This window comes from Mesoplodon densirostris, chromosome 13 (genome assembly GCF_025265405.1).
Source record: "Mesoplodon densirostris isolate mMesDen1 chromosome 13, mMesDen1 primary haplotype, whole genome shotgun sequence".
Lineage (NCBI taxonomy): Eukaryota > Metazoa > Chordata > Mammalia > Artiodactyla > Ziphiidae > Mesoplodon > Mesoplodon densirostris.
The window spans coordinates 83921870-83947713 of record NC_082673.1 but is presented as its reverse complement, the minus strand read 5'-3'; the positions used below and the strand labels follow the sequence as shown (position 1 = coordinate 83947713).

Here is a 25844-nt window from a genome sequence, read left to right as displayed (position 1 = left end):
CATGATCAGGAGGTAAGTCCACTAAGTTCTACATAGAAAAGAATATGGCCCACTTCCAAGTTACTCAAGTAATCAAGTACAGTTAATTCGGTAGTTTCTTTCTTTTAGACTAGCTCTCTAGATTTTTAAGGCCTTATAGATTACCTCTCGGTTAACAAGATAAAAGCTGGAATTCTGATATTAAATCAGCATGTCTGGAAAAAATAAATCTGCCTTTAGTTATATTTGACATAATTTGATTAGTTCTTAGTAGCATTTTCATAAGCCCACAGAGTCTTTAAACGGTACGTCTCAACTTTTTGGTGGTGGTAGAAGTCGGCGGTGGGGTGGGGGGAATCCTTTTGAAAACACTATAATATTTCTCTGATGCTTAATTTTGTGGTTTATAGATTCTTGTAACTAAAGCTCAACTTTGAACCCAAATATCTGCCCTAAATAAAGAATTCTGGCTATTACATTTCGACTACTTTATATATGCTATAAAGACATTACTATAGTCAGGAAGGGGAAAGGACAAGGCAAATGATTAACAAAAGAAAGACTAGCAAAAATGTCCAGAAATTACACAGAATGTTATATAAATCTATCACCTGACAATTGAGTTAGAACTCAAGAGGGTTTACAAGGCTTGAGAGATAACGTCTATGTGGAGAAACTCAAGGCTCACAAATGTATTCTGCTTGGAAGGCAGCATATAAGTACCAACAAGATATTTAATATTCCTGCTCTGCTCAGTCACTCGGTATAAGATAAAATTTAGTCAGAGAAGAGAATGCGACCTAAGGCAGTCCAGCCGTGGCAAAAAGAAAGCCAAGAAATAGAAGCCAGGGAATATGAGGAACTGACCAGAAGTTAATAAAATAAGATACATCATACTTGGACATTCGTTTGTTTTAATATTTTACTGGATATATACATTTCAAGGTGTGAATAAAAACTCTAGTGAAATGATGCACATGATTGTATTTCCTATTTAAGGGGGGAAATCTAGTGAAGTGGTTGAACAAGTGCTCAAAGGGATGTTGTCTGACTCAATCCTGTACCCTTCCCACACTGCTACACTGGTTCTATTAATAACTCACTCACACAGGTAAGAGTATTTGTCCTCTGTAAGTAAATTAAAACAGAATGAATATAGGACAGTCACAAGTAACCAGGAAAACATCAACTACTTACACAAAAACTGGTCTCACAGCATTATTCATATTCCCAAAAGTTGCTCGGCCCAGCAGTTCTCTGAAGCAGTTTTCAGCCAGCACGGCGGGATTCTCTTCTTTGTCAGCTGCTGAAGGAGAAGGAGGAGGGCCTATGCGACTGAAAAATAAAGACAAACAAACGAATGTGAGAATTCTGACACTAGTTCTGACAGTTAAACAGAACAGATTTTTACTTCTCAGAAATATTAGAATGACATTTTCTTTTTTTTTTTTTGACATTTTCTTTTTATCCCCAAATAACTTTAGAGCTTAATCCTACTTCTTGAACTCAACACCTTGAAGCTAATCACATAATCTTTCAAAATTGGACAGCTAAATTCACTTGTATAATTTGTTTTTAACTAATAGAATATCTTCTCTAAAGGCAAAATACTCAGTAGTTGCTTGTTTGTTAACTTCCTACAACTTCACTACATTTATAGCAAAATCCTAGTAAGAACAAGGTGCCCAAAGATCACCCAGTTTAACTGTAAGTGAGCAAAAATAAAATCAAGAAAAAAACTATGGGGCTTCCCTGGTGACGCAGTGGTTGAGAGTCCGCCTGCCGATGCAGGGGACACGGGTTCGTGCCCCGATCCCGGAGGATCCCACATGCCGCGGAGCGGCTGGGCCCGCGAGCCATGGCCGCGGAGCCTGTGTGTCTGGAGCCTGTGCTCCGCAACGGGAGAGGCCACAGCAGTGAGAGGCCCGCGTACAGCAAAAAAAAAAAAAAAAGAAAAAAACTATGGCACAGTCTGAATAAAAAATAAAAATTTAAAAGCTAATTAGAACATTTGTATAAGTAGATATCTTCAATAGACACTATTTGTTCATATTTTAAAACCTTATTTTAGACTAATGTATTCATGTGCAATAATAATTTCAAAAAAGCATGTATCTGTAGCATTGGGATAAAACCATGAAAAAACACAACTTCTTAAAATTTGGCAACCAATGGTATCAGCATTCCTGTATCCTATTTATGCTAATCTTGTACCTCAAGAGCCATAATTATGGGGAGTCAATTCTCAACTAGCCAGGTACCTTTAGAAGAATAAATATTTTAGACAGAAAAACTAACCTCAGCTACATTGCCAAGAACAGGAAAAATACAGAAGGTGTTAAAATATATCGTTTCACATTTTAGGTTTCCAAAGCTGGAGACAATCACATCTAAGGAATCTAGCATAAATACTTGCTGTAATTGCCATAAATTTTGATAAACATATAAGTGCTTGCAGAGTTACCAGTTTCACCTTTTCACTTCTAGACCACTTTTATTTTGATATTGCACACATAATCATCAAAATTACAAATTAAGTTAAAATTTTAGAACTACAGAATTAAATATCTTTTAAATTCGATTTGGATTTCCCTCTTTAAACTGCAAGAATCAGGGAGATCGGCATATAAGCCAAACGAGAATACTGGTTCTAAAACTTGGTTGCACAGTACCTCTGTGTAAGGCAACAGAAATTTGGGAGGAAAGAATGCTTATGGCATTTGAAAAAAGAGAATAAAGTACAGAATTCTAAGTTCAACACGTTACTGGGGTGGGTGGGGGGAAGAAATCAGCATACACCCCAAAACAATATTCCATGCCAAAATATCTTAGAAGAATAAATAAGATATAAATAGTCTAGTATTTCTGTTGAAAAATATATATACAGTGAATAGTAGCTACTATTATTATTATTATTTTGATTAGTACTAACTCCCGATGAAAAAGCATGCTGGATCTCTAACAGAAGTTCAGTTTATAATCTCTATTTCTTACACTTGCAGCTTTAAGTAGTATTAATTCAAATAGCAACGTGGATGCCCAATAATAAGCAGAAAGTGAAAATTTATTCTAAAAGAAATAAAAGCTTAAATGTCTGAGTCAAAATCTGTCTGCTCAGTCTAATTTGACGACTGAAGCTGATATTTTTTCAGAAAGGATACATATTTAAACTTGCTCAAGTTTACGAGACTACTATATACATAATACTAAAGACAAACCTTCTTACCCTAGCAAGCGAGCACACATACACACGTATTAAAGTAACACAGCCCCAGCCCTAACATCTTTATTCAATACCTGTCAACCTCTTCTATCTTTTGCATGTTAAACAGCAGGGATGGAACAATTTTATCCATATGCTGGGGTTCCCAAATGGTAGCCTGAAGTTCATCATTAACTGTTTTGCGAACCACACCTTGAATACCTCTGATTCCAGCAATTCGGATTCTATAAAAAAGAAGAAAAAAAACTGAGTCATGAAAAAAAGCTATTTAAACAAGTCTGCTTACTTAGCTAAGAGAATGGATGTCAAATAAATAGTTACCTTGAGACAATAAAAATAACATATAATAAGTCTAAGAAATAAAAATCTCAAAAATCTAAGATGGACAGAGATATGGCAGTTCCAAAAGAGGCTTACTTTTTTTAAAATATATTTATTTATTTATTTATTTTTGGCTGCGTTGGGTCTTCATTGCTACATGCGGGCTTTCTTTAGTTGTGGTGGGCGGGGGCTACTCTTCATTGCGGTGCGCGGGCTTCTCATTGAGGTGGCTTCTCTTGTTGTGGAGCACATGCCCTAGGTGTGCGGGCTCAGTACTTGTGGCTTGCGGGCTCTAGAGCGCAGGCTCAGCACTTGTGGTGCACGGGCTTAGTTGCTCCGCAGCATGTGGGATCTTCCCGGACCAGGGCTCGAACCCGTGTCCCCTGCATTGGCAGGCAGATTCCTAACCACTGTGCCACCAGGGAAGCCCGAGGCTTACTTTTAATACCATCTTTTTACAATCAGCATTTAAAGTTAAAAAAGACTGTAAAATATAGACATATTTTGTCTGTATCAGTTTTCAATAAAAAATAATTTAATCAAAGGAATTAGGTTCTCCTACATTCTCTGACATAAATTGTACCAATGTTTTCTTAGGTCAGTCTCCCAAGGCAATAGAAACAAAACCAGAAATAAACAAATGGGACCTAATCAAACTTATAAGCTTTTGCACAGCAAAGGAAACCATAAACAAAACAAAAAGACAACCTACGGACTGGGAGAAAATATCTGCAAATGATGCAACTAACAGGGGCTTAATTTCCAATATATTCGAACAGCTCATACAACTCAATAATGAAAAAACAACCCAATCAAAAAACAGGCAGAAGATCTAAATAGACATTTCTCCAAAGAAGACATACAGATGGCCAACAGGCACAGGAAAAGATGCTCAACATCACTCATTATTAGAGAAACGCAAATCACAACTACAATGAGGTACCACCTCACACCAGTTAGAATGGGCATCATCAAAAAGTCTACAAATAACAAATGGTGGAGAGGGAGTGGAGAAAAGAGAACCCTCCTACACTGTTGGTGGGAATGTAAATTGGTACAGCCACTATGGAAAACAGTATAGGGGCTCCTCAAAAAACTAAAAATAGAGCTTCCATATAATCCAGCAATCCCACTTCTGGGCATGTGTCTGGAGAAGACTATAATTTGAAAAGATATATGCACCCTAATGTTCAATGCAGCACTATTTACAATAGCCAAAACATGGAAACAGCCTAAATGTCCATTGACAGATGAATGGATAAAGAAGATGTGGTATATACATACCATGGACTAGTACTCAGCCATAAAAAAGAATAAAATAATAGCATTTGCAGCAACATGGACGGACCTAGAGATTATCATACTAAGTGAACTAAGTCAGAAAGAGAAAGACAAATACCATATGATATCACTTATATGTGGAATCTAAAATACAACACAAATGAACTTATCTACAAAACAGAAACAGACTCACAGATAATAGAGAACAGACTTGTGGTTGCCAAGCTGGGTGGGGAGGGATGGATTGGGAGTTTGGGATTAACAGATGCAAACTATTATATATAGAATGGATAAACAGTGTGCTACTGTATAGCACAGGGAACTATATTCAATATCCTGTGATAAACCATGATGGAAAGGAATATTAAAAAGAATGTATGTATATGTATAACTGAATCACTTGGCTGTACGGTAGAAATTAATACAACATTGTAAATCAACTATACTTCAGTAAAATGTTTTAAAAAATGAAAAAAAAATTAGGTTTTCCTAAGAGGATGATAATAATTCAAACCAACATGGACCAGATTCTCTCCCATTTCTTGCCTAGAAGTCTCAGCAGCTGAGTGAGAACAGGATTTCACTGTTCCTGAACACCCTTAATGCGTCCGCAGACTTTTCATTCACTGTTTCTCCCTGAGAACCTCTCACCTCCCTTAGTCCACTTAGATGGAAGACGAGGCTGGTTCCTTAAAAGGTATGATGAAGGAGAACTATCAAAATGGAGTGCCGATAACCTGAGCCGTATACATATACACATACACATCCGTGTGCCCTGATGTATATACATTACTGTGTTCATATGGGACTTAAAATTTATCCATATTTATCCATACTGTGAGAGAATGCTGCCCTATCCTCCCTTCCCGATTCACAGCTCTCAACTTCCTCAAGCTCTTCCTCATTCTTCTTTAAAAGTAAAATCTATCAGTTCAAGGATGAGAAGAAAAGTAACTAGAGAACAGTATATAAAATCTGGGGAAGAACAATCTCACGAGCAGAGCTAACACGGTAGCCCCTCTGCCCCGAAACACCTTCATTCTGGCCAAATTTGATTGTTATTTACCCTCCCTTTTTGTTACTACCTGAAATAGTCACCATTAGAAGTTTACTCAGCTTACCCAGCACTGTTTCCAAAAGCTGCGAATAGGGTTAGAGAATGGAAGATGTGGGGAAGGGGGTGAAACTGCTTAGAAACCCATCGGGAAGTAATGCAGGCATTCAGTAGTAGCAGGTGGAGCATGGGATACGGCAGTAACATGACACTGAACAGGTGAGAAAGTGAACTAGGAGACAAATCTTGCCTTTTACAAGCTGTGTCTGATTCATGCTGCTTTCTACAACAAAAAGAAAGTCTTGAAAATCTCTTCTGCAGCTATCACAAGTGGGCAAGCCTAACGTTACTACAAAGGTAGTATTTGCAAGTCAAATATTTTAAGAAAATCTTAACAGTTATCAGCCCCATTTCCTACTGGCCATGCCCCCTAAGTTTTATTTGACAGTGTATTGCTAAAAATAGAGGGATTTATAATAATTATCTAAGTTAGAACCTAAGAAGGAATATAAATAGTCCTGAAGAAAACCAAAAGGGCTTTTACTAAAAACAAAGCAGAAAAAAAAAAACAAGCCCTCTAAGTATCTTAAAGCATTTTAGTTTTCTCATTTGTTTCACAGTGATTCAAATGAAGTGTTATTTTGGAATATCAAATATTATATAGTAAAGAATTAAGACAAAGTACCACCTTTCATTTGTGTACAGAAAATTTCAAGTTTCTTTTTTGTAAGTTGAAAAATGTTATGAAACTACATGTTCAAAAGACAAGATTTTTCACTAGGGGGTGCTAAAATCTAAAAATCAGATACCTATTAAAATTTTTGAATTTTTAAAATGCATCCTTTCATAGGTACTATAATATCATAAACACTTTTCACCTACATTGGTTTATATGTGAAATTCACCACCTTAACCAAAAATCGGGAAATGCCTACGTGAACAAACTAAACAAACAAAAACAACCCCCCATGTTCTGGATTATTTTCTGTATTTTAAAAGAAAACAAAATTGTTACAACTTTGAAAAAAACCTGCCATTTTATTTAGCTAATTTTTATACCTTTTTGCCCCATTAACAAGCTAATACCAGCTTCTGAGAACAGGGAACAGTTTTATAAAACATTTTTTGAATATCCTTTAGGGAGAAAAAGAGACTTTAGCAGTGATTAGGAGAAACAGGAAATTTATTATTATAAGATAGTTATAGTTATCTCTACTTTTCTATAAGGCTTTACACTCGTAATAAAGGAATAACATCAGGATCCTAAATGGCCTATAGTATACCAAGGAAAAATTATACTAACAGCATCTCAGACAGAAATAAATCTTATATCTGAAAACTATTAAACTACCACTCAGCTTTCTTTCTCCAAGTTAAGTAACTTTTACACTTGTTTTTGTTTGTGTAAAGCAACACTGTAGCTTGCATACTTAAAGCTAATTAGTTACATTTCTGTATATTCCTTTATTTTAAAAGAAAAGTAAAAATCACAAAACATGCTCAATCTTGACTATCGACTGCTCATGACAACACTCTGAATTTGGGTTAGTTCCTTTCTTTTTAGGTGTATTATGGTAAAGCTCAAACTACATTTACCAGGGTCATTTTGAATTTAATTTTCAACTTTCATATACATGTCAATCTATCAACTGTGTTTGCAGATAAGTATTTGATTCTAGATTATTACTAGGATGTATCTAGAAGAAATGTTTAAAAATGCCCAAATCAGTTGTCATGACAACCTCAGTCAGACAATGATCCCATAACATACAGTCATTCATTCATTCAATTTATGTATGTATTCATCCAAAAAGTGCTTATTGAGAGCCGGTAATGTGCTCAGCAATGTTCAAAGTACTAGTGATACAGCAGTCCTCAAAACGAAACCCTTGCCCTCCTGGAGTTCATCTTCCATAGAGGAGAGAAAACAGACAACAAGATCTGAGAAGATAAAGCTTAACTGGGAGTGGGATGGGAGGGCTGATATTAATAAATAAAAGGTGGCTGAGGGAGGATTCTCAAGATAAGGTGACATTTGGGCAGAAATCTGAACAAAGTGAGGTAAGGCTGAGAGACCACTCAGTCCAAAGGCCCTGGGGAGAAGTGTGCCTCATGTATTCAAGCAAGCGAGGAGACCCATGTACTACATCAGAGTGAAAGGAAGAAGAAATGACAGGATCTAACACTGGGGTATGGTGAGCATTAAAGGGCATTCTGGGTTACAGTAAAGACTTTGCATTTTATTCTGACTGAGTTAGGAAACCACTCTCAATTTTGCTGCTTTAGTCAGTTCTTCTAACAGCAATGAAAAGTTGTACTTCAGGAATAAAGCATATATTTTCCCATCTCCTTGGGTGATCATTATGTAATATATAAATACAATATTCATCAATAAATAACTCCAAGACTATGAACCATAAAACAATACATACTCTGTTCGTGTTTCTGGATCACTATCATAGGAGTGACACATGGCACTGAAGCGAGATACAAAAAAGTCATAACGTCTATGATAGGACGGCGTGTCTTCTTCAATATTTGCAAATTTGACAAACTAAAAAAATAACAATAAGATGTATTATCACCTTTTTGACAGTGTGGAACAAACACATTTACTTTCATTCATTATTTGTTACATCGACAAGAAATAACCAAGTAAAAAGCAAATGAAATATGAAATATCATAAATGCCACATATATACAAAAGGAAGTTTTTGATAATGAACTTTACAAAATCAAGAATATAGCATTATAAACATCAAATATAACTTTGTGATGCAGTCTCTTTTCAGTGAGCCCACTCTCAAGAGCTCTCATTCTAAAGCCCTTCTGCATTTCCTGGATGCTGACAGTGTTTCCATGACAAGCTCAGTCAGGCCCAAACCTTCAGGGAATTTTATTTCTTAAATCTCCGGTAGGAAATCTTGACAGTTGTTACATAACACATGAATGAATAATATTTATACAAATGAGACGGGACAAGAAAAAAGGGCCCTAAACTGAAGAAAACCAACTCAATAGAGAAGAAAAAATACTGAGATGGTAAAATTTATTCTACCTCTTTTCTAAAGATTAAAAAAAGAGAGATATCCATATGTTTAGGAAATTTTAAATATCCTACATGAGTCACAGACCTAGCCATATGATTCCTTAATATGTACTCTTTTTTTCTTATTTGCTTTCTCATTTATTGAGTAATTTATTACTTCTAAAATAGCCTAAAGCTGTCCTGGAAATAAAACTAAAGTAAGCATAGAATAAATTTGAAAAAATAAAATTATGATACGAAAAGTATTTTAAATTAATTCAGCCAGAGCCAAGTCATCTGTTTTAAATTATAATTTCATATAATTCATATTATCTAGAAAAAGATCACAAATACCACACCTGATAGAGATGAAACTGACATTCATTACCTACTCTGTACCATACTCTGTACTAGGTGTTTTCACATGAGTTCTTATTTAATCATTCTTACAATCCTGTAAAGAATGTGTCATTATCCCCATTTTACAGACAGGAACACTGAAATTCAGAAGTTAAATCGTTTGCCCAAAATGACACTGTGAGTAAATGGTGAAACTGGCATTACAGTTCAGGGGTTTGATTTCAATTTTCAAGATTCCCATACTACACACTGACCATATGAAGAGTTTCAGAAAATATTAAGCCAAATATTTGTATTTTTCATAAAAAGAAACTTTGAATGATACCAGGAAACGCTCAAAAAATGTAAATGATAAAAACACATACAAGTGTATATACAATATGTTCCCCATTTTCTAAAATATATTTTAAAAAGAAATTAAAATATTAAAGGACTACTTCTGGATACTGAAATTACAGGTATCTTTAACTTGTTTACTCTTTCATATTTTCTTGCATTTTCCAAACTTGCTACCAAAAATCACATATTAAATTAGAAAAAAATTAATCAGAAATTTTCAAATTTGGCCATTAAAATGTTAAATGTTCTAGAAAATTTTTAGGAGAAACTTTATCCTCTTTTCACTTACTGAAAGTCACAAATACTCAAGTACAATCTGAGTGATCATTTACAGAAGCCTCTCCTGTTGCCCTTTGGCGTAAAGAACAGGATAAAACATGTGCGGCTATGTTCCAGGGAATGCATAAAATATTATCTTCCTTCCCAATTTTATGGAAAAGCTCTCTAATTCCTGTAACTCTGGGAGCTCTCTAACAAATTCTAAACCTATATACCCTGTGCTAAGATAAATCAATAAAAAGAAAGGTATTATCATTATAGACTTCTTATCATACGTAGGAGTGGAAAAAAATGAGACAGTATGGTGCAGAGATTAGGAATGGATTCTGTTAGATGGCTCTGGATTTGGATCCTGGATTTACTAACAAAATATGTGACCCGTGAAATGGAATATTTAACTTACAGGGCTGTTGAGAAGTTCAAATGAGAACCAAACAAAAGTTAGCACAAGGCCTTGCTACTTTCTCCCCCTCTCAGCTCGGTGCTCTGTGATGACCCAGATAGGTGTGCGAGTGGGAGGGAGGTCCAAGAGGGAGGGGATATATGTATACATATAGCTGATTCACTTCGTCGTACAGCAGAAACTAACACAACATCGTAGAGCAACTATGCTCCAATAAAAAAAAAATTTAAGTGAAGAGCTAGATATGTTTTAAAAGGTACAACAAAAGGCAGCAGCAATGTGATCTTCGATGTAGTTTCTCACAGTAAGCACTGTTAAATTTTCGACCCAATCCACTTTGTCGTGGGGACTGTCCTGTGCGTTACGTATAGCGTGTTTAGCAGCATGCCCAGCATCCTGGATAGCACTAGCACGCCCCCAGCCCCAGGTGTGAAAAATTCAAAACGTCTTCCAGACACTGCCAAATGTCCAGTGAGGGTTAGGGAGGGGGGAGAACTGTCCCTGGTTGAGAATCACTGCTTTAGTGTAGTGAACGGTTTAAATGACTGGGCCCTATGGACAACTGTCAACAATAGTTAAAGAAAAGGTTAAGATTAGCAATAGGCTTCAGAAAAGTGAGATGGATCAATTGAATACAAGAGGAAGAAAAAAAGGAAAGTAACCTCTGCTTTTCCTAGATTTTAATCCACAAAAATGACAGTGTATTTATACAACACAAGCTCTGGAGTAGGAAAGGCCTAGCACTGAATCCCTGTTATATAACACTATTATTTCACTATGTCTTTGGACATGTTATTTAGCTTCAATTCCTCACCTGTAAAATGGGAATAATACTTCTAAGCTTGAAGGGTTTTTGTGAGAATTAAATGACATATTTTTTTTTTTTTTTTTGCGGTACGTGGGCCTCTCACTGCTGTGGCCTCTCCCGCTGCAGAGCACAGGCTCCGGACGCGCAGGCTCAGCAGCCATGGCTCACTGGCCCAGCTGCTCCGCGGCATGTGGGATCCTCCCACGAACCCGTGTCCCCTGCATCGGCAGGTGGACTCCCAACCACCGCGCCACCAGGGAAGCCCCTAAATGACATAATGTATATGAAGTATCTAGCGTATACTATATTATTTCTTTTAAAAAACATGAACCAATGTTGCAGAGTGTTAACATTTATTACTATTATGTATTATTATGTATAACAATAATTATTATGTATTATCATTTATTGATATATTAACTACTTAACATTTTTCTTGCCTGAATCTGTGTTTATGCGGGTATGCTATATTATTCTCTATACTTTTCTGTAATTGAAATAGTTCACAATTTTAAAAAAGGGTAAAAATAAAAAGTACCTAGCACAATTTCTAAAACAAAGGAGAACCTGAATAAATCATGTACTGTTATACTGAGTCAGCATCAGCACAAAGCGGCAAATGTCAACAAATTAAAATAAAATGTACAAAGACCACTAATAAATACAAAAGTACTAAATCAGTACCAGTCATATTCGACAATATTTTTTTAATATTCAATTTTCAATGTTTGACAACTTAGCACCACTAAGAAATTAAAATCAGACTTCCAGGGAATACTATATAAATAATGTTGGTCAAGATAATACAGCATTTCATTTAATATAATTCATTCATTCAAATCAAAGTAGGTAACTGGAGAATTTTGTCTTTTTCCCAAATGAGTCATTAAAGGAATTCTAATGGCATTGCTGGCTTCAAGTAAAGAAACGTCTGGAGATATACACTGAAACTCCTTCCCCCACAGCCATTAAAACTCTTCCCCTAATATATAGGATGGATAAACAACAAGGTCCTACTGTATATATCCAACAAGTTCCTACAGGGAACTATATTCAATATCCTGTGATAAACTGTAATGGAAAAGAATATGAAAAAGAACATATATATATGTATCTATAACTCAGTCCTTTGCTGTACAGCAGAAATTAACACAACATTGTAAATCAACTATACTTCAATAAAATTAAAAAAAAATTTCCCCTAAACTTTCCTCACCTAAATGTAAAGGAAATAGGAGAAGCACAAGTGGCTATGTTGCCAGAAATGGAGCCTGTCACACCACCTAACTGCACTTGGAAATAGCCAATATTTTCCCTCTGAAACAAATGGACAAAATCATATTAAGGGCTTTTTAATGAGGATTTTATTTACATACTCTTGCTTCAAAAAAAGAAAAACATTATATTACTACCAACAATAACTGACAGTGCCAAACACTGCTCTAAGAACTTTATTTATATTAACTCATATCACACAACAAGAGTACCAAGATCGGTACTATTATTATCCTCATTTCACAGATGAAAAACTAAGGCGAGGAGAGGTTAAATAACTTGCCCAAGATACACAGCTAGAAAGTGGCATAGGCATAATTCAAAGAAAGGCAGTCGAACCCTAGAATCCATGCTGTCAGTCACCCCCTACACTTTCTAACCACAAAACAGTTATCTATAAACAATAGCAGGTAGTATATGACTCTGTTATTTGTTGATAAAAATCTGGATGGGAACATATAGATTGGTTGAATGCCTGAAAGCTTCCTCAGAGATGAAGTTGGAACTGAAAGACTGAAGGTTATACAATGAAACTAAAGACAAGAGGAGGAAGGTTATCACTGTATTTTCTTTTCTTTATTAGATATGCCTTCCCCAACCCCACACATGTTTAACAAACTATGGTTCCAGATAAAAGAAAATGAATGTCGTTAGCAGAAATAGTTCAGAAGTAGTGTCAGAAGGCCTGGGGGGAAAAGAAAAACCTCCATTTATGGCCAACTGAGTTCCTGTTGTTCCTTATGATTGGTTAACATCCCAGATTTCACAAGCAGCAACAATAAAAGCTAGAGACAAAATGTTCTAATCATCTACCACTGTACTGGTTGTCCAAATGCCCTGACCAGAGCATCTGCTTCTACCAGATAGACACTCTAAGAAGAGATAATCCAAGTTATGCTAATTAAACTTAAAATTAGAGAATAGTTTTACTCACAGAATTTGTTCCAAGAACTTGAAGCTTTGGTTCCCCTGATTCCAGCAGCTTTGCTACCATATGAAGAAAGCTTTCTACAAATGGCTTGATGCTTTGAGAATGGCAGGCCATAAGAAGTTGGTCCAACGCCTCCATAGCAATTAAAACATACCTAAATATAAGAGAAAAATAATGTCAACACATCTCTAGCTCTCTTAATTCTCCTAATCACTTTCACAGGGATAATTAAAATAAGTTTGTTTAAATGCACAGAACACAGAAAGGCAAATTTAGCAGCTTCTAAGTGAGATCCTAATCTTTACACAACACCAATGATCTTGAGATTATAAAATAATCCTCATGTGGAAGTATACAGAAACTATACTGTACTACCCCATTTTCTCCTGCTCACCAAAAACTCTTCCAGAGCCTCTTCAACATTACCTTCATGTGAATTTTTTTGTAAACACAAATATTCTCCATTTTCCAGGCTTTTAACCACATTTCTTTGCATCCAACCCAAAAGTTATTATAAGAAATGTGCCTAAATTTATAACACAATCTATTTGTATTTGTAAATATGAGTATATAGAACAGTATCAGCAATATTATAAGGAAAGGTATCATATATTTTACCATATAATTCATCAGATTTTAAAGCTTGTACTAAAAATTAAAATTCAGACTTCAGATAACTTTGCTTGAACAGTCAACTATAAAAACTATTTGTATCAAGACTCACATTTGTATCAAATGCTCTAAATGGTAACAATGCAGAAGTAGAGAAAGCCAGTATAGCACTTGGAGAAAGGAATACTCTAAGAAACTAGTATCATAAAATGACAATATGGAAAAGTATTTATAAACCAAATTACAAAGTTATTGCTGTTCAAGCACAGAGAATGGATTAAGATGGTAGACCTTTATTTATAGGTAGATGTATAGCTAGCACAGGTCAAATCAGCATGCTTACATATTCTGAACCTTAAGCCTAACATAGCTCTCTTTTATTGCTCCTCTGGTAGGTAAAACTGGAGCTGTGATAAAAATCAGTTTGCTAACAGAATTTCTGATAGTTTTCAATTTTGAGACTGATTTTTAAATTACAGTACTGTGCTGACAGACTAAGGGAATCAATTTCTACTATTTCCATTAGGGAAGTCTTAAAAATTAATGGATACTTAAACAACTCTGTTAAGTAACATGAGTTTATTCTTAAACCTGACCACCAGGTAAGTAATAAAAGCTACAGCATCTATTCGGTATTACAGATTTCCTTATATGATATTACAATGTTTTATTTTCCATATGTTATCTTTCCCTGACTAGATGGCAAAATAATTTATAGGATGATTTAGCCTAGGAAGAATTTTCCAAAGATACTATATTAGCAGCAATTACTTTCCTTACCCAGAACGATGTCTGACAACATCCCTGCTCAACCTTTCTGCCAGGTAAGAACCAATTCGATCCAGTTTCTCTGGAGCAGATACAGCATAAAATGTCAATTTCTCCATATCAGCTTTAACAAGGCCATCCTAAAAATAAAAATAAAAAAAACAAGTGAAATAGGTTATATTTATATCTGTATTTTCATGCTTATTTTTTGTATTTCTAAGTGTTGCCTGCTTCACACTTCCCCTTTTTGGATTGGTAATTAATCCATATTTATGCTGAACCTTCCTGAATATAGCCTCTTAAGAGCTAATCACCATTCTGGATATGTAGAATTTTCAAAAAGTTAAATAAATGTCCCATTTAGGAAAAGCATTTAAATATGCTTTCACAAGCAATGGATTATTCTAACACCTTCCTTTACAGAAAAATAGCTCAATTAACTGCATATAGTATGTAAGGAATAGAATATATTTTAGTAATTATAAGAAAAAGTTTGGTCATTTGTTCCCCTCACTAGAGCACTCTTTGAAGGCAGGGACTATGACAATGTAGACCTCTGCACTCTGGGTACCTATTGTTGGACGTGTTTTGGATATACCACAAGATTTGTTCATTTAATAAATTAAAAATAAGAAATGTAGTCAATTGAGTTTATGGTTGCCATACGTATGCAAGGTTCATGTAAATCTTTTCTTTTCCTTAAACCTTATTTTACAGATTTCTATTTAGGTAAATCTTATCTAAATACTTGGCAAAAATAAAGATTCTTTCTGTAACGGTTCTCTAATTTGCCTGCCACCACTCCCATGATCAAAAGTGTTCAAAGCTCCCTCACTGCCTGTAAGTTAAACGGGATAAAGCAGGTGCCTTGTCTGTCATTCACATTCCCCCCTAATTTGCGCTCCACCTTATCTTCAGTAATCATATGTTCCAGATTCCTTAAGGAAATGACCTGAATATTCAGTCTATTAAATGATACTTCTGAAACTTCCAATCAGGAATTGTGTACAATTATCACGCATTACACTTCAGTTAGGCTATAGGCACCTTCATTTGAAGGCTCCTGTTCGCAAACATATCTCTTACTTTACCATGATTTTTCTCTTGCCGGCAACAAACAGACTAATCTCTGCTTCTCCAGATGGTGTACATCCTTCAGAGTTCAGCAAATTGCATTTCTGCTGAGAATGCTTCACAGAGATTGCCAACGCATGTGATACCTCCCTGATATAAAGGCAGAAACTTCACCACCTGTTTTACTTAATATTTTTCTTACTGATTTATGCATTGTGATTTAATATTTAGTATGCTTTCGCTTTATATCAGTCAAATGGATGGAAAGCTTCTTAAGGGCAGGTACCATATCTTAGAGTTATTTATATGCCATAAATTATCCAGGATATCTCACAGCCAAAATATTTAATTGATAGGCCTCCTACAAATAGCTGAGTGTTTAAATCAGATTTGATTAAAAATGAGGTGTATCTCATAAATTAATATCAAGATAACCAAAAGGTTTCTAGAGTTGGCTACATTTTAAAATAAAGCAACTTCTGGAAATCAAACCCATGTAACACTTTTTTGTTCCTATCCATTTAACACTAGACTAAAGGAGTCTTGGAAAATTTAAAACAGTGTCAAACAAAATCGATAAAAGACAACTGCTTTGAAACCAGTCGTCTTCCACAATAAAGTAACTTTTATAAAAAATTAAAAAGCACTTAAGTAAAAAGAGAACAAACTGTGCCTGGAATAGTCTCCCTTTACTTCTCAATTCTCTTCTGAAAATTGTGTGGCCAACCCTACTTATTCTTTGGATCTTAGCCTAGATTGCATTTCCTTCAGGCCTTTCTTCTCCCAAGCCCAGATTAGATATCATTCCTACCTACTCCAGCAGTACCCTGTACTTATTTCTCTAGCACAGCATATTCTTTCACACAATATTGTAATTGCCAATTTACTTGTCTAGGAGCTTGGTGAGAGCAGAAGACCAAGTCTGTGTTCACAGTTGTGTTCTTGGCATTTCATACAAATGATCTGACACTAGTTCATAAATTTTTGGTAAGTGAGTATTACTTAAATTTAGGAACTATACAGACTAAAGAACATCATCCGTCCATCATTCTGAATTTATGTTATGTTATGCTTAATCTGAGAAAAGAATCTGAAAATCAGACAAGCAAGCATGGATCATTTAAAGGTTAAAAAAAAGAGAGTAGTATAAAAATAGCAGTGTACATGACGAGATTTGGGAGTAAAAGTAGAGAAATGAAATTAGGGAAACCTTTAGGGAGGTCAGCGGGGGGAAGGATGGGTCAGCAAAGAGAAGGATCAGTAGATGTAGATCAAATTACTTTTGGATCTTCAGGGAATATGTTGTCCACCAGGCGTTTGTAGCGAGGACGCAAAGCAGAACAGCAGCAATACACTCCTGTTCAAAAAGAATAAAATCACAAAGTACAGAGATTAATCGTATTGTAAACTGACCTAGAAATTCAAGTTTCTGAATATTTATGGGTTATTTAAAATAAAGGGGGAAAGTTCAAATAGCCAGAAAGAGAAAAAGGCATGCAAATTCAATTATTAATTAAGAAGTGAAAAAGTTAAATTTCTCCTCCCCTCCCCAAAGACACCAGGTCAAAATGAACGTGCTAATGAATTATTCCAGTTTCCAACCAAACTGTTCAAACTGTTTTGGGGCGTGTGTGTGCGTACACGCATGGATGCACATCCACATAAAACCCACCCAATTCATCCTATAAAGCATATACACAACTGGTACCCAACCTTGCCTCCCTTCTGGTCTCCTTTCCTACTACTCTCTGCAGCCCCTACCCCTACCTCTACCTCCCTCATTCCCACTTTTCCTGCCCAGCCCAATCCACTCAGCTCCAGCTAAAATGGTCTTAAAATGGCAGTTCGCTCCTAGTGTAGCTGGTGAAAACAGTTAACACCTGTATCTATATGATGCATCATACAAAGGAACCACAATAGTGAGGGAGAATCAACATCGAGGGAAAGTCCAGGAATTTCAAAAAAATGCTCAAAGGCTGCTCTATACATTTTCAGTTGTTGGCATCTTGGAAAGAGTCAAGGATTTGGATTAGAAGACCTGGGTTCATTCCAATTCTTTCACTTAAATGGCTACATGACCTTGGGTAAGGCACATCAGCTCTCTGGAAAGAACTATGTAAGCAGGAGGGATCCATTTTCTTGTCCTACAAACTAACAACTTAATGGGAATGTTGGTCTTGAGCCATTATAAAATTCTTCCCATGATTTATGAAACTGGGGTATGTGTGTCTGTGTGTAAGTGTGCACTTGTATGTATTTAGAAACCAAAATATGGTATGAGAGAACACTTAAGCTACAAGTTAAGAGAACTCAGACTTAAGCAGACTTCTATTACATTACTGAGTAATGTTATTCAACAGACAACTTCTCCAGACCTCACTCTGCTCATGAAGTATACATGACTCATGCATGCAGTCATATACCACGTCAAGTAAGCGCCCAACAGGCCAAAACATATAAGACTGAGTCCAGATCTGTCGTAGAATGGAGCCATTATATTGATAAAAACAAGACAGAATTAAGACATGTACAGCATCTTTAGTCATCATAAAGCAGTGTGCATACATGATTTAACATTTCCAGCAAATTTGTTAGGTATTATTATCACTACTACTTTACAAGAGTGGAAACTGTAGCAGAACTGACCAAGTAACTTACTCAACAGCAATGGCTGGGTGAGAATCCAATGTCTAACTCTGAAACCTCATGCTCTTTCCACAAACCCAGAGATATTAGTGGTCATATCAATCAACATCCAAATATTTCATCTGCACCTGCTATGTCCCTAGTCACCATCTGTGGCTAGATGCCACAGATACAAGAAAGTATAAGAGACAAGATCCCTGCCCTTGAGAAGTTCATAAACTTGTTATTAAAAAAAAAACAGTGAATAATTCAGCAATATATACATAGGCACTACACGCTGATAATGTAAAATGTTATACAGTGTTCAGGATGTTTTCTACTTTAATAGAAGAAAAAATTCCAAAGAGTCCATTAGGGAATTTTTTTCAGACTAACACCAAAATACCTGAACTCTTTTTAAAGCCCAAAAGCAAAACACAGGCTAGATTACTAGAAAGAAAAACAAGGGTAAAAGCCAAGTAAACAAAAGTCATATTTCTGTGTCAACTATACCTAATATAAAAATACTTCAGATGAATATTAATACACTGACATAAATTAAAATCAAATATGTATCAAGTGATTAACTTATACAGGGCACTGAGCTAGGTACTGCAATGATGAAAGAAGCTTATAACCTGATAAGAAGATTGGGATGAATACTTTGCTATCACTAACACAAGGCCAAATATAGTAAATTCAAATTGCTATTATGGCAAAGAGAGAATGGAACTGAAAAACAAGTACCAAAGCTTCAAGTTTCCTGTCAGAATGGTAAATTATATAATTTTCAATAGGTAAGAAAGAATTCTTAATAAGGTATTATGTCTCGCATTGACACTTTCTGATATTATACACTGCTTTTAGTTTAAAGAGGCTTCCAAAAAATGGGGACTTGAAATACACATAATATCCAGTTCCCACTTTCAGGAAGCTTAGGTGTACTGGAAGAGACAGATGGGTAAAAAGACATAGGTAGCATGGGGTTAAAGGGCAGGGGCTCTGGGGTCACACAGACTGTGGTGAATCCAAGGTCTCTCAGTGTCCACCTAGGAAGGCACGTTACCTTCTCTTATTTTAATACATTTCCTTATCAGTTAAATGGGTGTAATAACATCTTCTTCATATTTATTGAGAAAATGAAATAAAACTATATGTAAAGTTCTTATTAAGGGTGTAATACACAGTAAGCATTCAATAAAATGGTAGTTATTACTAGTAACGCCGTAAGTATTTATAATCGGGGTAAGCAGAGGTGCATTGAGGGCCCTTGAGATAGTATTGCCAGCAACGTGAAAACCTTTGCGGCGAATTAATCATCTAAAAATCCAACAAATTTTATATGTGGTTCACAAGAAGCCTTCAATAACAAGAGGAGAACCAGTGGGGTAACTGCTATTTTCTGAACGTGATGTGTGCAGCACTATACCAAGTACTTTACAGCATCATTCATTTATTCCTACGGCAGGTCTCTGAGGTGCTATGTTCAGCTTTGTGCGATAAATGAGGAAACAGAGGCTAAGGGAGGCCCATTTGTCCCATATCATACAGCCGGTAAGGAGAGGAGCTGAGATTCCAACCAGATCTGATGACTTTAAAGGGTAACTGCCACTCTGAATTCAAGTACCAGACAATTTCTAAATGAAACATTTTAGTTCTCCACGCACCTTTACCAATGAACATGACTGCAGGAATGAGTCTGGCTAACAGATGAGGAATGCACTGCCACGGAGGGAAATAAACAATCACCGTGAGCTTCTCCAGCAGGAGGTTTGAAACGAAACAAAACAAAAACAACTTCTTGACCACTTACTAGGCATGAAAACTTACCAACTATAGAGCAGACAGATGAAACTAGATTTGAAAGCTTCAATTTACTCAGGTTTCTATAAAATGATAACACACTGAAGGCAATACAAGGTGGAAGTGAGTGATGGCAGTAATCACAAAAGACATACCTCTATTTTAAATAAGACAACTCTGTACTTACAAACGCCACAAGAACAAGTCAAATAAAATCGTTGGACCTACTCAGGCACAGAAATGTGGTTGACCCCCTTGTTGAAGTCAGTTCATAAGGCTTTTCGAGTTCAGCTGCAGGTACCTGAACATAGTCCTTCATGTTGTAGGAGACGATTTTCTAGCTGATCCTCCTGCTCTTAGATCCTTTTACCTACTGTGCAGGAAGTGCCTAGTTCACTTTACCTGTAATTAATTAGCAGAAGGTACTAATACACTGTAACTTATCTAACGTGTTGACATCAAATATAAAGCTATGGAGAACTTGATAATACCCCTATCAAATTCTGCTGACAAGGCCAAACAGCTTAAATAAGATACTATTAAAGTACTGTATTGCTAGTTTACTAAATACAGATTTTCATATAGTTTGAATAAGAAAATAAACTTATCTTATATTTTTTTCTTAAAGCATTCCTTTAATTCCTCCTCATCCTAGCTTCTGATCCCTTCCAACAAACTCCTCAGTCTTCAACTGCTTCCCAACCTTGTCTTTTCCAAAGGAAAAAGGGGCTAAGCATATCACAAGAAAGCCTCAAGCAACTGGCAGGTCTAAGCGACATGAATTCTTCCTTTAAGTTTAATTCTAACACATAAAGGAGAAGGTAATTCACTATTCTCCTCCTGTAGCATATGGAATTTAGAACCCTACGTATGATATAGCAGGATGAGAAACAGGAAGTCTCAAGTAGGTAACTGAACTACGGGAAAATGGAACTGGGGCATAGCTGGAAAGAAAAACTACGACCAAAAAAAAAGTGACAAGCTGCATGTTACACTGGTGTGCAGACAGGCTCATGGGGCAATCTGTTCAATAATGCTCTCTGAGCCTTAGTCAAGAAACAGAAAAACCCTACCAATCTCTCAGGGTTAGAAGTACTAAATCAATATAAAAATTGCCTTGAATATAGAAGCCACTTTAAAAACATTATATATATATATATATATATATATAAAATATATATAACCTTTTGGTAAATTTTTTGTTTTGGTAAATTTTGCCCTCCTAAGTTAACCATTTCTTCTTTAAAGACACCCAAGACACCATGTGGATTCACCAGTGTCTCCTAATCCTCACCTCAGGCAGGAGTGAAATGTATCGACCTCTATCATCCTCCTTCTTTCATGGTGAGATGTTAGAAATAATTTCCAACCCATCCTGATCCAACAGGCATTCACAGAAGGACCTGAGTAGCTGCAAAGGAAACCTCATGGCTGAGCTGATAGAAGCCATCGATCGGGTACATGGGCATACAGGGGTGCTGGGAGAATTCTGCTTAATGGGGCCAATAATCTAAGTGGTTGATCCACCAGTGAGTACTCCTAGTTTGTGATGACATTTGCTTTCCTATGCAGCTTTGTAAGTCTGGAGGTTTGGATAATTAATTAAGACCCCTTTTAAAATAAGTTACTTATGCTTTCAACTAACTATATTACCAATGATAATTTAAATCTAACTGGAAATAGTAATATCTCCAGTATTAAATTATTAATAATTTAAACTATTAATGTCTATTATTAAACACCATCATGGCACTGGGTACTTAGGAAAAAGCTATCCTCTAAAACAAAAATAATAAGTTACTGTCACTGAAGTTGAAGAATGTTTAGATCTTATGATGGGAACCAACTGTATGGTTTTGAATTAGGTTTGTCTCATGATCTATTAAAGGAGAAATTAACAGTATCTGTAAGTTCTACAAAACAATTATATTATCTCTGTTAATTCTAACATGTAATGCATTAGGAATTCTCTGGCATATTTAGGGCTTACTAAGTGTCATATTTTCAAATGGGAATGGCTATGATTACTGGATTTTGGTCTTTATGATATTTCTATCATTGTATCTATAACAAATTATTGTACTTATTTATACACATGTCTGTCTTTCCCCCCAGAAAATGAGTCACTCCAACATAAAGCCCATATGCTTTGTTCATTGTTGTGCGTGTCTGGAATATAGCAGACATTCACAAAAAATGTTCCTTCACTAAATGAATGTGGACCCAAAGTTCACTGATAAACAAAATGAATTTAATATCTGTTGATACGTGCTATAAAAATCAAAATGATAAAAAGTACACTGTCCACCACATAATACTAAATAAATGCCAGAACAATATAATTTCTCCAACGAATAGCTGACAATGTCAAATGAATCACTTTAAACAATTCATGTTTTATTTTTAGGCCTAGTGGAAGCTATCAGTAATCAAGGTGAAAACAGACAGCGTGTTTTTCTATTAGAAGATTTAAAAAATTCATTACTTCAAGACCTCGAGCTCTATGGTATCCAAAGCCCTTTAAAAGAGTCTGCATCAAGGCTTCCCTGGTGGCACAGTGGTTGAGAGTCCGCCTGCTGATGCAGGGGACACGGGTTCGTGGCCCAGTCCGGGAAGATCCCACATGCCGCGGAGCGGCTGGGCCCGTGAGCCATGGCCGCTGAGCCTGCGCGTCCAGAGCCTGTGCCCCGCAACGGGAGAGGCCGCAACAGTGAGAGGCCCGCGTACCGCAAAAAAAAAAAAAAAAGAGTCTGCATCACATATATTCTCTTCAAGGTTAAAATTAAAAGTCAAGTTATTCATTCAGTTAGTGTCAGAACAAGACTTCATACAATTAAAAGATTCATACAGTCCCACTCACACATATCCCTCCCAAGTACCGAACACTTAATATGTAGATTTACATATACCACACACACACATATAGACACCATATATAAAGCCTGTAATACGGGTGTTATTCCTGCACTTCAACACATGTACAAGGCACTGTGTTAAGAGCCACAGAGGATCAAAAAGGTAACTATCTACTTGAAAAGACAAAGGTTTAAAAATTGAAATTTTAAACAAGATTTGGACAACACTGGAGGACAAGGGACATCTAATGTCAAATGGACCACACGGCCATAGGGCCACAGAAGTTGAGAGAAGAGAGAAAGCACTCCCAGGTCAAATGAAGGGAGGTTTTGTGAAGGACATGGGATTTGAGCTGAGGGCTCCCCCTGAAGAACAAGTAGACTGAACTATAAGGATACACTGAAGCCAGTGGAGGACAATTACAGGCAGATGGAACAGTGCAAGTTTCACTGTGGAGGACGGCGCATGGAAAACCCAAAATGCGTTTTCTAATAACCCAGCGCTTAGAGAGGAAGGAACATAGAAGGTGGCACAAAGGAAGCATCAAAAGGGTTTGGTGACTAATTAGATAGGGGTCAAAGTAAGATGGGAACAAAATAGTCTTATCTTTAGGAAAGTGTTCCTTTTGAAAGGATTCTAATCCATTAGAGGAGTATTTTATTACATGATTCTTTCCGCATGTAATTCTATACGTTCTCTCCTTTCATTCTCAATTTCACTACTTGTTCTTTATTCCCAGGCACATAAACTTCATGGAAAAGAGGACAACAAAGGCAGTAAATGGAAGTAAAACTCCAATTCTTTTTTAAAAGATGGTCTTCCCACTGCATTGCAATACTTGCCTCTACAAAAGGCATAACACAGACAAAACTCTGCACACTTCACAAAACTACTCTGAGATACTCTCTGTAGGGAAAAAAACAGCTTTTTGCTGCGTCAACTAGTGATCAGTCTGTACTCAACACATTTTCACCCCACTATCACAATTTTAAAGGAAAAAAATATATTAGGCATTGTCCTACTTCCAGTCAATTTACAGATTTATACCTAGACTTTACAGTATACTATCATACTTAACTGAAAAAAATAAAATTACTCAGTAGAGTTACCCAAGGACAAGAGCAATAAAATACAGAATAATCATGGCTTTTAGAAAATCTAATCCTGCAAGATTGCATTTGAAAACCTTTTGGAATCCTCATATGGAAAAAAAAATACCACAAACATTAAAATAAGGAAATACAATTCTCTATTCATTTCATCTGATGTTGGCTTAGTTTGCAAAACAAGTAAGAAAGGATCCACTGGATGACACAGAAACCAGAGCTGCAACCAGGAAAAGTATTCACACCTCTGTCCCCACCACCATTAGGACACAGTGTATGGTTCATCCCTACTTCTAAGACCATGTGACCAGACGCTGCGTGCCACAGACCTTCTTCAAGTGCACTCAGGGGTGGTCTTGGAAGGTAGTACACAGCGCTCCGGTGTCCCCATCTCCGGAGGTAAGAAATTAGATGAGGCAGAACTGAAAACTGAAGTAGTATGTGATTCCCTTTTTTGTTTAATAGATAAAATACTGACTAAAGGTCCTTTATGATAATGTCAGTAGTACTGTTAAGAATTACAAAAGGAATCACATTTTCTCCATATGTAATTGTTTAAAAAAGCATGTAAACAACAACTTTCCTCTTGAATCCACACCATGGTACTGACTATTATATTGATAATTATTCTGCACAATTAATATGTTTGGGGGGAAGAGAGAATTATGTACTGGTCAAAGATAAATTTTAGGATTATGATTAAGATAGAGGAAGAGGGCATAAGGCAAATCAGACTATGTAGAATTTATAACGTAACTGAGAAGGTAAAATACTGAAGCACAAATGTGTCTTAAGAGTCCTATTTAAAACACAGTCTAACAAAAACTCTAGCTGACAAAAAACCCTTTATCTTCCAAAGGAGATTTAATACCCAGCTAGGGGAACAGTTGGCAAAGTAATTGAGGGCTCTGACAGTTTCCATCTCTGTAGTATATTTCAACAAACCAATCTTTGGAGCTTTGTACAAAAACTTATTTTCCACTTCTCAGAGCAAATCTTGGTAAATATGTAATATGACAAAGCTAGCCAAAGAGTACAGGAGTATCTTACATTAAGAAGAAAATGTGTTCTTCAAAGATACACAAAAACTGAGATCAGTGTATATCTAAATTCCTTTACTATGAAAAAGAACAAAAGAAACTGAACTTACAACTTTCCCTTTAGTTAGAACTTCTTGTAAAGAACCCTTAACATGAACAAATGTTCATGGAACACCATGGAATATTGTTTTTTTATATGTTCTTGAACACTGTTTTTCTTATATCAATGCCTAGACATAAGCTAATGGCCCAAGAATTCTCTCACCCATTTAGAATCCATTTTGAAAGGGCAACATTTTCTTGAGACAGCCAAAACCTTCTATTGTATAATTCAAAAATAAGATTAAAATAAGTTAAAATTTCCACATTTAAAAAACACAAAAATTCTCAATAAAAATAAAGATGCTACTAGTGCTACTTGTTAGAGGACAACAAAACTTCAGGGTCTAGGAATCCTCACATTAGAAATCAGAATACAGGAAGAGCCACTAACATTAACACAGCGAAGACAAACTTGCAGAGCCTCAGAAGGACCTCTATGGATAGGTAAAGGCAAGAACTCCATTTGCAAATCACAGAGCCCAGGGATGCTTAGTAATTTAGCATCTCTAGAGTGACTTGAGGATGCTATTAATAATTATGCCAGGACCAGTGATATAAATCTTGGTAGTCACAGGCA

At 36.1% G+C, this 25844-nt stretch overlaps 1 protein-coding gene across 4 annotated transcripts in view; it reads right to left on the bottom strand.

Moving 5' to 3' along the window:
* The window catches only part of EFR3A (EFR3 homolog A), a 91173-nt gene that overhangs the window by 41166 nt on the left and 24163 nt on the right, over positions 1–25844 (bottom strand). For 3 of the 4 annotated variants that reach the window (XM_060115964.1, XM_060115967.1, XM_060115965.1), the window contains exons 2-7: positions 17016–17092; positions 14674–14801; positions 13285–13435; positions 8291–8412; positions 3277–3426; positions 1177–1314 (exon numbers count right to left, since the gene is read on the bottom strand). In XM_060115964.1, the coding sequence (XP_059971947.1) occupies positions 1177–1314; positions 3277–3426; positions 8291–8412; positions 13285–13435; positions 14674–14801; positions 17016–17092 (766 nt within the window). Of the gene's footprint in view, positions 1–1176; positions 1315–3276; positions 3427–8290; positions 8413–13284; positions 13436–14673; positions 14802–16945; positions 17093–25844 lie in introns of those variants that run through there. The other variant, XM_060115966.1, reaches the window with a different exon arrangement.